Here is a 12,082-nt window from a genome sequence, read left to right as displayed (position 1 = left end):
CCCCTCTCTCCCCTCTCCCTTCCCTCCCTGTTCTTCCCCCATGGCTCAGGGTCATGTCCACCCTGGACAGTTCCAGATGTCTCTGCTCGGGCTGTGCTCTCCCACGTGTCTACAGTCAACCTTCTCCACCATACCTAGGAGCAGGCATGTTCCTTTCCTTTCCTTTTTATTTCTTTTTTTTTTTTTTTCACCCACTGGCCACTGTAGCTCTGAATGGGAGCTACTTCAACAATGAAAACAGCCACCCACAATATAAGAAACAGAAACATCTGGAATGAGATGTGGAGACTTGGCCCTAGTACAAAACTCCCAAGCCCCAGCCGCAGGAGCAGCCGATGGCATGCCAAGCTCACAGCCTCAGAGGCAGCCCTGCTAGACTTCAGGGTCCCAGTCCCACCACTTGTTAACCGTGACAACTAGCTTTCACTTTCTTTGTCTATGAGACAGAGATAAGAAGAGGGTGGCTGTGAAAAATCCCATAGGGGGATGCATGCGAGCCTCTGACCACCCGAGTATTCAGAACCCACCCCTTTGGGTTTGTGGTCCGTGTGGGAGTGGTGAGCCAGCTCCCTTATCCTCACCACGTTACTGTTCGTTTCACAGAGGAAATTCTGGAGGGTTCTTAGTGTTCCTGACCTGAAGAGTAAGAAGACGAACTTTAAAAAGGAGCGAGCAGCCTTCAAATGATGAGCCTTGCGAACATTAGCAGAAGGCCCTGATGTGGAACAGAGCCCCAAGCCTCCCCTCCACCAGCCTTTCCACAGACGCACGCGAGACAGCGTGCTTCGGTCAAAGGAACGTTCAGTCTGTAGTTTGTGTTTATAGGCCGGGAGAATATGAGGTGCCACAACTGTGATCAGACCAGGAGAAACCAATTACAAAGGGAAGGCCGAAGATATCCCAGAACGAACACAAGACACAAAGACCACAACAGTTAGGGAAGCCCCAGACACAAACGTTTCGATAAAAGAAAACATTCTTGGACATCAACCCTGAAACGGTTGTGCTATACATGGCCAACCTATAAACTATAGAATGATTGAAAACACTTTGCATTTCCTGTAGACCATTTATTTATTTCAAATCTAATAAAATGAAATAGGGTATCCTAACACCTACCATAAAAATCCATTTTTCTAAATGTCAACCCTGAGCCTTAGCTAATGTGGCTGTAACTTTGACATGCTTGCTTTTTATATACATCATTTCGGATTAAATAAGGAATAGATGAAAATGGAAAAATATAATTCTTAGCACGTGGAGAAAGAGTCAGACACGCAGCGGAGTCCAGTTTGGACATGCCAGTGCCCCTGTGTAGCCCTCTACCCCCACCCACTCTGTTCATTCTCCTCCTGTTTAAATCTGAGACAATATTGAGATCTGAACATTAGTGACAGTTTTATTTCTATTTTTTCTTTTACGGTCTTCCTACTGGGGACTCAAAATGAAGCTCCAGTGTTTTAATTATATCAGGCATTGTGTATTTCAATTAATCACTTAATGATGCCTTTGTCTAACGGAGATTCTCGTTTCTGCCCAGACATTGCGGGCATCTGTATGATTTAAGTTGAAATCATTTTGTGATCTTCTTCTTTGATTTTGTAACTGATGAAGTGTACATTTGCCTTCAGTATGAACGAAGGGAAATGAGAGGTTGATATGGAGCTGATGAGACAAACAGTCCAAGGATGGATTTATGATAGCCCTAACAGAATAAACCTCCCAGGGAAATTCATCCATGTCTCCAGAAGCCCTCTGGACAACTGTTTGGCTAAATTCCGCCATAAATATAAAATATGTATTCCTTTTATAAAAGAAACCTATTTTTTAATAACAAAACCTTCACATACTGATAGACCTCAAGCTGGGCCCCAGCAGCAGCACCCAAGAGATGCCTCTGTGTGGATGCTCATTACAGCCTTTGGGAATTGCGTCTTCTGTCTCCTTTTTTCATCTAGTCCTGGAGTTTATTAAGCTAGGCAATGAGTTTCTCTCCTTTCCTCCAAATTCGGATACTCTGGGTCCGCTATGACTGCAAAGCCATGGGTCTCTTAGAGGATTCTGTCCCGTGCCATTGACATGTGAGACTTCCCATTCTAAAATTCCCATTAACTACTCCCTAGTTTGGTTTGCTTAATGCTTGACTTAGCAGCTCAGATCTGGTTCCATTGGAAATCTTGTCCTTCACATCATCTACCTTATAGCTGCTGTGGTCTCCTGGGTCACCCACCATAGACTCTCTTTCCCCGAACTGTTGTGAAATCAATACCGTCCTGGTTGCAATGACTGACAGGAACATCTTTAACTCAGTGCATGACATTCCAAGTCTAATGGTGGTGCAGCACACCAGGTGTTCCATAATTAACATCTGGACATAAATTCCAACCTGTTCTCTCCTGTTGTTAAAGCACAGGGGGAAATGTTCTGGGGCTAATTAAAAATATATATATATATATATATATATGTAAGGGAATAGAGAGATGGCTCAGTGGTTAAAAGCACTTTCTGCTCTTGTAGAGGACTTGAGTTCAGTTCCCAGAACCAATTCAGTGGCTGGCAACTGTCTGTAACACTAGTTCCAGGGTCTTGGAGACCGTCTTCGGACCTCCATGGGCACTAGATGTGCAAGGGGCGCACATGTACACATGCAGGCAAAACACTCACACACATAAAATAAAAATAAAAAAAAAACACCTACATTTAAAAAAATGTTTGCTAAAAGCATTTCCCTCAGCGGTGTATATTGAGTTCCTATGTTAGGAGCTGGGGTTTTTCAACCAGCAGTTTTATGTCCGAGTGTCGGAAGATTCAGCTGCTTAATAGTTTGAAGTAATATAAAAGAATCAGTCTAAATTGTAGAGGGTTGTCAACTCAGCTGATTCTCACAAGACTTGGAAACATCAAGAGTCCCCTGTCACACTCAGATCTGCTCCTGCGCTGACAGCCAACTTGTTCTATACCTGAAAAGAAGTGGGCCTGACCTCTCACTGTTCCAAGCTACAGCTGCCATGAGAATAGAATGTCAGGTTCTTTAGAGGCTTCAAGTCGAGTGAAATGACTTGTGTCCCTCGGTACCACAAAAATCCACAGCTGTTGCTGTTTAGGGGAACAAGATCTAGAAGACCACTAGTGAGTGGCTGGGTGGATGGATGGATGGACAGACAGGTGTGTGTGTGTGTGTGTGTGTGTGTGTGTGTGTGTGTGTGTGTGTGTGTGTGTGTTTTCAGACTTCTTCCTTACCAGCAGGAAGCTTCTCACTACAAGCTAACGAAACAGCTGTAACTCAACGGAAGCTAGAGTTGCCCTAATTTCTGTTTAGCTTCCTCTCCAGTCCCAGCAACCCCCATCCTACAACTGGAGGAGTGTTGTACCCACAACAACAGCGCCACACTGTCCTGGAAGCAGCCCCCTCTGTCCACTGTGGCCGCCGAAGGATACATTCTGGAGCTGGATGATGGAAGCGGTGGTCAGTTCCGGGTAAGCAGATACCCTACTTATTAAGCAATGCCAGGGCCCACCTCAGAAGACCTGCTGTGCAGTCACGGCCTGGTCTTCCCATCTCTCCTGGGGGTGGACCACCCAGGCAGGGATTTCTTATAATGTATCATCAAAGATGGATGGGGCCTGTCAAATCATCTTGCCATTTCGAAAAGACAGTGTAGCAGAGCCTATTTCCTGTCTCTCTGAGCCTTTTGGGTCCGCATCTGCCAGTGAGGGGCCAAAGACAGTAACATGTGTCTTACTTAGGATTTCTATTGCTGTGAAGAGATACCATGACCACGGCCACTCTCGTAAAGGAAATATTTCATTGAGGCTGGCTTACAGTTTCAAAGATTTAGTCCATTATGCATTAGTGTGCAGGCAGACATGGTGCTGGAGAAGGAGCTGAGAGTTTTACATCTTGAGCCACGGGCAGCAGAAGCCGCTGTGTCCCTAGGCACAGCTTGAGCATAGGAGACTTCAAAGCCCACCTACACAGCGGCACACTTCCGCCAACAAGGCCACGCCCACTCCGGCAAAGCCACACCCCTTAATAGTGCCCCTCCCTTCTGGGGGCCGTTTTCTTCCATACCACCACAGCTTGTGTGTGGTGCTTCGGTGCTTAGAGTCCACTGGATCGTCTGTGGAAAACCAGCGTGCTGCTGCATCCACGATGACCCTGCAATATTAGCTGTTACTTATCACCATCATGATTTAGTGCTAATAATACCGTCGACCATGGCCCGAACCTTGTTTCTGTTCCGACAGATTCTAATGTTTTGGACGGACACTTTTCTTACCTGGCAAGCTCTTCCATTACAGCTTCCTTGTTGTGAGAGTTTTTCTAGGAAAATCTTTCTCCAGTTCTTTGTTTTTCTCCCTGAGCCTTTCATCAGACAGAGCTGGCGCCCAGAAAGTATTACTTCCACACGGCAAGGACGTGCTGACCACACTCTTGTTCATGGTTCCCTCTGGATATGAGGCAGCTGCCTTTTGGCAAGACATGGCTGTGGTGCCCACAGATTAATGATCTCTATGTGGCAGCCTGTCTGTGTGTGCCTGCTTCTGTCTCAAACGCACTGTATTAGTCAGGGTTCTCTAAAGGGACAGAACTTACAGAATGACTCTATGTATACAGAGAGAGGACTTCTTAGAATGGTCTACAGGCTGTGCTACAGCCAACCCAACAAGAGAGTCCAAGAATCCGGAAGTTGTTCAGTCCGTGAGGCTGGCTGTCTCAGCTGGCCTGCAGTACACACTGGAATCCTGAAGAAGTAGGCTCTGATACCAGTGATGGAATGAACTTGCTAGTAAGGGCAAAAGCAAGCAGGCAAAGAGAAGCTTTTTTTCTTCCATGTTCATATAGGCTGACGGCAGAAGGTGTGGCCCAGATTAGAGATGAGTCTTCCCACTTCAAGTGATTTAATTAAGCAAAAATCCCTCACAGGTGTGCCCAGCCGTTTTGACGTTTTAGTTAATTCCAGATGTAGTGAAGTTGACAACCAGAACAGCCATCACACACACGCACACACACACACACACACACACACACACACACACACACACACCACACACACACACACACACACACACACACACACACACACACCACACACACACACACACACACACACACACACACACACACACACGCATAGCTTGCCTTGTACCTACCCCACTAGTCTTTCTGAGTTTTTGTTCCCGGGAACTCCTATGCTGGGACCCCGACAAAGGAGCACCTTTCTGGGTACCTAGGCCTATCTCAGCACTGGCATAGAGGAGAACCTGTCCAGAGCAAACCCCAAGCCCCAGAAGACGAGACTTTCCTCCAGTCAGTAGGAAAGCCTGGGCCACTAGCTTCCAAGATCAAAGCCTACTGAGGCCTCCTCCTCCTCCTCCTCCTCCTCCTCCTCCTCCTCCTCCTCCTCCTCCTCCTCCTCACTGGTTTTGTTCTCTGCTAGAATTAAATACTTTCAAGCAGGAGGTGTCTTCTGTGATTCTCCTCAGGATTCTCTCATCTGGTAGGGAAGGCTTTATTCACATGTGTGTTGACTGGCATGGAGAAATCTTCATATCTGGGTATCATCGAAGGCTCTTGCCATCCCAAGGCCTCTTTTTCTTCCCGCTGCCTTCCACCACGTGAAAGCACTCCTCTTCCATCCATCTCGTCCATCCGCCGCACATCTTATCTGACAGGCCCAGATTTCTAACCATGGAGAATTTTCAACTTTGACACATTGAAGCCAACCTGAACCTGACGTTTAAACTAAACCATTCATTTTTCCTCACAGCTAAGTTTCTTTTTCAGCTGTCCTGAGTGTATGTTCGGAGACATTACACTCAGAATCCCAGCACCAGCTGGCTCCTCTCTCCTGAAGGCTCAGCAGTAAAAGAAATCAGTCTCTGCTCCCTTCTAGTCCAGCCACGGGCCTCACATCTGGGTCCCTCCCACTTACTCCACAGCTACCGTAAGAAGGGGTCACCCTTGTGCTAGGGCATGTGACCCCTTCAGCGGTCCATCTAGTTATTCAGCACTGGCTTTACCTAGGGACTTGTTAAAATGCAAGTAAGATGCATAGGTCATTCATACGTGTAAATGTTCAGAATCCCTGAATGAGCGAACGTAATATGCAGGTTTTCCAAACCGCTGCATCAGTAATGAATTAGTCGACGGGTACTCCAAGCCCACGAGCAAAGGGCTGCCGCTTTAAGCCGTGTTTTGCATGCAGATTGTTCTTACTCATTACATCAGCCTAACTCTGCAAAGTGTGCCGCTGAGGAGGGAAGCAAACGCCTAGGCTATGCTGAAAATGCATCATGCTCGGCTTTATTTTAAGCCTTTGAAATGTCATTCTTTCTCTGGCCCTTCTCTCTGGTGCTGTGGTACAGACCTCCATTCCAACGGCTTTGAGTATAACCCTTGTGGCAGTTCCTGAGGTTAGAAACATAGCTTGCAGACTACTCTCATGTTGTCAGGTTTTTAAAGATGCTTTTTACAAACCACACTGATGGATAAAGGTGTTACGTTCTCTATAAACATCAACCATAGCATAATCATAACCAAAGACTCCCAATTATGATTTTTTTTAAAAAAATACTAGCTGCAGATCACTATTAAGCTACTGAGCCCAATACAAATCTAAAGTTAGATTGCCCTCACACCCATCATCTTGAAAAAGTAGGTATTAATGTCCCCATTTTACAGATTAGGTAACTGAGGCCTTAAGCAATAAATTAAACAGCCCGGTAACTCATAGAATTCAAGTCGATACAGAAGTGATGCAGAATCCCTTCCTGTTCCGTTCCTCGCAGGATTCACATTAAGTGGTGTCCCATTTTCCATTGACAGGAAGTATATGTTGGAAAAGAAACAATGTGCACCGTGGACGGCCTTCACTTCAACAGCACGTACAATGCTCGAGTCAAGGCCTTCAACAAAACAGGAGTCAGCCCCTACAGCAAGACACTGGTCCTCCAGACGTCTGAGGGTAAGGCCCTTCAGCAGTATCCCTCAGAGCGGGAACTACGTGGCGTCTAACGTGGCTGGCAGCCTGGAGGTAACCCCGTCAGAGCCACATCCCTCAAGTTTTTCCATGACTTGCACTGTCTCTGGCCCCAGAGCCGCTGTCCCTCTGCCGCCTTTAGAAGGCCCGTGAGATGTGGACGTGAGAGCAAGCCAGAGGTTCCACATCAGCTGTTCCAATGGCTCCCTTTGCTAACACTCTAAGCGGCAGTGGAAGAAGCTGAACGTGAAGGCCTGAATGTGCCTCTGGTGTCTAAGATGGAGGCACTTAAGCCCTAGAGCAGGCTCCCATTCTCCACCAAGCCACGCCAGTGGCCGTTCTGCCCAAATGATTCTCCATGTCTTTGTAGCTCTTGCTTGCTCCTGACAGGGCTGGGATGTAGATTCTTTCCAGCTTTAGATCTGTATGACTGGACCATCTTTTCGGTGGGTGTGGGGTGCTAGAGCCTGTTGACCACTTCTGGCTTAACCAGCTCGGACTACTTCCTTTCCCACCCAAAGCCCAGGCCATCAGCACCGGGACTGAGATTTCCTGTGGGCACCAAACAGGAAGAGACCAGCAACTCTGCTTTACCTCGTCATGTGGGTCATTACCAGTCCCTCCCTCTAGGGGTGGTTAGGGGCTGCCTGGGGCCACTGTACGACATTGTTTCTCTAGAGGACATTTGATTCTTGGCTGTATTATAAATACTCTGGTCACCAGAGACAATCTGTCTAGAAGAGGCTTGTACTTGACGGGCTGGTCTAACCTCTGAGGCTTTAATGTTTTTTTTTATTTTACAAGCAGCGGGAGCACATGAGACTAAACCTGTGAAGGGTATGTGTGACTGGTACCAAAGCGTTGTGAGACTTTGGGGTGTTGTTTTAATCATGGAAGTCACCTCCTACCCCACTGGCACTCTCCACGACTAATCTCGGGTGTTGACTTTGTTCAAGGTGTTAGCTAAAAAAAAAAAATGGTGGTGGTGGTGGTTCTCCAACCTTCCACACACCCCAGCATGTGTCAGTCACCCCTAAAATGGCCCACATGGTTCAAAACAAGCACAACTTTGAATCCCACAGTGAGGGTGAGAGACCCGCAGCTATGAAAGCAGTGTTTGGGGGCGTGGGTGTGAGTCTGAGTGAAGCTCAGAAGAAGAGGCTTTGCCAAGGATCAAAGACTCACATGACCTGTACCCACACAGAGGCTAGTGACAGACATCTAGCTCTTTGCCCAGACTTAATATTTTCGCATCTTCCTTCGGGGATGACCGACCAGCTTGAGCGCTGTTGCCTCTTTCCCTGAAATACCACGCTACATGCTAAGGGCCTCCAGGAGTTCTTTCTAGAAGCAATGCAGAAGGCCTTGATGGTGCTGGCCAGCATCTCCCAGTGTGCTGAAGGTGGTTTGATGAGGTGGGATGTGCGTGGAAGCAGAGCAGGGAGGAAGTGTGGCAGTGTCGCTGTGATTTGTCAACAGAACTGTATGGAAACTGTTTCTCTTCGAACTAGGTTATAGAAACCAGATTATTATGCTCAAACCAGTTACTAACATAACCATCTGCGTACTTCTGTCTGTCCTTTCGTCCTGCAGGAAGGTGTCACTTCTTAGTCTCTCTCAATGTTCATGAGATACTGGTGTCTATTATTAGTTACAGGATGTGGACGTGCGATCCCTGGTGCCACACTTACAGAATTGGGGGTCATTTTCTAAGTGAAACTAACGGAACACGTTCTCTACGAACAAAGAAACTGTATTGTAGAAATCCATTCCTCCATGAATTTTATATATACATATATATATTATGTGCAAACCTAAGGTATGTATGTGACTCCGAGTCAACCCCGATCATCCTGTAGACATCAGCATTCTCTGTTACCGACCCGAAGTGATTCGCTCATGATGAATAAAGTTCGCACACACACTTTCTCCATACTTTGGTTGTTTTTTTTCTTCTCCCTCATTGAAGTAGTGAGTCACAGGATTTAGGGAGTGAGGGGAAATGGCAGTGAACTGTCGTCTTCAAGAGAGACTCGATCAACCCCTTACCACAGAGAAAAGCCATCTCATCAGATCCCTTTTGGCTTTCTAGAAGTCAGTGAGAAAATGCCGTCATAGACATTTGAGAATTCTGTTGCACTTATACCTTATCCTGCCATTTCTACAGTGTCTGGAAAGTTTACTTCGGAGTTTGTTGTTGTTTGTTTGTTTTGCTGGTTTGGGGCGGGGTGGGGGGTGATTTGTTCTAGCTTTTGGTTGTGAGAGAGTCTTTCACATTCTTCTTAGCAAGAGTCAGTTCCCTTCCCAACTTCAGAACAGAGGTCTGCATCTAAGAAGGGTCCATTTCATGTGTGACGGACAGCAAGTCTAAGTTAATGACATGTGTGTAATGTGTGGTTTAAATCATTGTCACTAACACTCTGCCACAAAACCCCCTGCTGGCCTAGAGGGGACGTTCCGCGGGGAACCCACCGTGTGCGCATTGTTAGGAGTTCTGCTCATTTCCCCGCACCCCCCCCCAAAGTCAAATGTTTCTTTCTGTCTGTCTAGCGGAGAGTTTGGTGGGTGCCCATGTCCTACACTGTGGGTGGAGAGTGTGGAGCCCCTGTTCCTTCGCTGTGTGCAGCTTCCAGGCTAGGAAGAGAATGGATCTTATAGAAACACACACACATATTCACAAAGGAAAGAAAGACAGCCTATACGTGAGGAAACTGGTCCAAAAACAACGCACTCTAACTTAGGCTAACGGAGAAAGCGATGTTACCTGAGTTCCAGTTAGGTTTAGTCCACTGAAAGTGGGTTTCTGGGGATGTATCCAGGACTGATACATGCATGAGGTATTATCTGAGTTCCAGTTAGGTTTAGTCCACTGAAAGCGGGTCTCTGGGGATGTATCCAGGACTGATACATGCATGAGGCCAGTCCCAGATCTAAACCAAATTATACTGACTTAAGAAGAAATACAAGTGTAAGCAACTATGAATTTTATTGAAATGGGTCCGACAGAGTAACCCAGCCGGGAAAGACCTTTGCCATCTAGTCTGAGTACTTGAGTTCAATCCTCAGGACCCATATGTAGACTCTGGAAAGTTGGCCTCTCTCACACAGGCATATCAGTGCCTCCCCCTCCCCCAACACCATATCCAAGTAATCGAATAAAGAAATAAATAGGCTAAAAATTTTGAAGAATTTTAAAATAAGGCCCCTAAACTTGGTTGTGTATGTTTTTTAAATTAACTCATTGAATGGCTATCCTGGCCACGCACTGCCTGTAATGTTATCTGCAGAAAAGTGTTGAAACCATTCTGTACCAAGGCTTTCTTAACACACTGTTCTGAGGCTCAATCTGTGTGACAGACCGTACCCCCACCAAAAAGAATCAGGCAAGGCTGAGAACCAGTGAGGAACTTTGGTTCATTTTCCCATAATTTCCCTCTGCCTGCCTGAACCAATAACACCTTCTGTCTATTTGCCATAACCTGGAGAGACTCAAGTGGAGCACAGGTAATATCCCTGAGGCCAGCAGCTGGCTATACAGAAAAGTTTCCTGGGACCCCACTCTGCTGAACTTCTCAAGTCCTGGGAGCTTTTTAGTGTTCATGCCTGGCAGTCACCTGGGGGAGTGGGAGCTGGCCCTCACTTGTCCCTCAGAGGAAAGTATAAGGTTGAGACCTCTACACAAAACCTACTCTTTAACTCCAATCTCTTTAACTCCAGTCTCCATATAGAAGGTTCATCTGGACAGGTTCTTGGGTGTAGAACTACTTCTGGGCATTTTTGAGGCCCTTGACCTGTGTTTCCAAATTACTTTCCAGATAAACTGAATACTAGGAGTGTGTCGATCATTCCAGAGTAGCCCATCACCTTAAATCTACTACCTTAAGGTTTAACTTAAAATAACAGGTAGTCGCTTCTAAAAATAAAAATGTTTCTAAAAGAATTGGACCTTATTTGTTCCTAGACTACTATTGTGATTGATTCATATCTAATAACCACTTGAAATAAGTGACAGCACTTTGGGGGGGTGGGCAGGGAGAGCTAGTGAGGTGGGGAGGACCTCTCAAAAAGATGTAGAGGGAGAGAAACCCAGGTAGACAGAGTTGTGATGTGCGAGGCAAATGCTTCCAAACTCTACTTTGAACCGACACCAACAGTAAACTTGATCATTCCAGAGCTCTGACTAGCGGAGCGTCTCAGTTACGTCAGGAAACCAGCTGAGCCCCATGTTCACAGAGGCGGCACCAAGTCCAGCCCGCTCCCTGGAGTTTGGGGCCTCGCTGCTCTTTTGGGCACTCCCTGGCAGCTTGCTCAGACAGCTGCATGTGGTGCTACGCCTCTCTCTAGGCTGTCTTCCCCCCCCCCCAGTCTAGAATGCCATCTTGAAATGTTGGAGTAAGAAGAATGGCCTCTGGTTAACAGGGGGAAAAGACGCAGGGTCCAGGCCTGTTGGTATCTAGGTGCCCAGTTGGCACCTATGGGTCCTGAATTCATTGACTCATTGCTAAGACCTCAGCAGCACATTAGAGAAAGGGCTGGGAGCCAGATGTGGATATGGTGGCACAGACCTATGATCCCAACATCTGGAAGGGAACCGAGGGAGAGTTAAGGGATGAGGATCTTCCTTGGCCACAGGGTGAGTTAGGTGAGCTTGCACTATATGAAATTGTGTGTGTGTGTGTGTGTGTGTGTGTGTGTGTGTGTGTATGTGTTTTACACACAAGAGGATAGGGAATTGTTAGAGAAGTTGAGGATGTTGAGGGCATTGAGCTAGGAGGAAAGTAATGAGAAGAGATTTAAAAAAACACACCCACCCACCTTCTATGAAGATTTAGAAAGTATATAGTGCGTTTGGAAAAGGTCCCCATCTAAAGCACTTAAAGTTGGCATGTCCTCCAGAGCCCTGAGTGGATGTCAAGCATATTTCAGGCTTTGTAGTCACATCATGAAGACGACACAAACAAACAAGCCCAAAGCTACCAACTTAGTTAGACCTTACTTCACTCTGTGCCAGGCTGTGCCAGGCTGTGCCAGGCTGCTGAGAACTTCCTTCATTGTCCATGGAGAATGACAGTTACATGAAAGTCGGAAGATTCTTTGGG

General features: G+C 46.6%; 1 protein-coding gene across 11 annotated transcripts in view; it reads left to right on the top strand.

Moving 5' to 3' along the window:
• Trim9 (tripartite motif containing 9) overlaps window positions 1-12,082 on the top strand; it is a 112,677-nt gene that overhangs the window by 82,834 nt on the left and 17,761 nt on the right. For 6 of the 11 annotated variants that reach the window (XM_037210597.1, XM_028858588.2, XM_037210596.1 and 3 more), the window contains exons 6-7: window positions 3,320-3,477; window positions 6,830-6,968. In XM_037210597.1, coding sequence (XP_037066492.1) covers window positions 3,320-3,477; window positions 6,830-6,968 — 297 coding nt within the window. Of the gene's footprint in view, window positions 1-3,319; window positions 3,478-6,829; window positions 6,969-7,787; window positions 7,821-12,082 lie in introns of all 11 variants that reach the window. The other 5 variants (XM_037210593.1, XM_028858572.2, XM_028858545.2 and 2 more) reach the window with 2 other exon arrangements.

The sequence above is a fragment of the Peromyscus leucopus genome, chromosome 14 (assembly GCF_004664715.2).
Source record: "Peromyscus leucopus breed LL Stock chromosome 14, UCI_PerLeu_2.1, whole genome shotgun sequence".
Classification (NCBI taxonomy): Eukaryota; Metazoa; Chordata; class Mammalia; order Rodentia; family Cricetidae; genus Peromyscus; species Peromyscus leucopus.
This window is presented reverse-complemented; position numbering and strand designations above follow the sequence as displayed.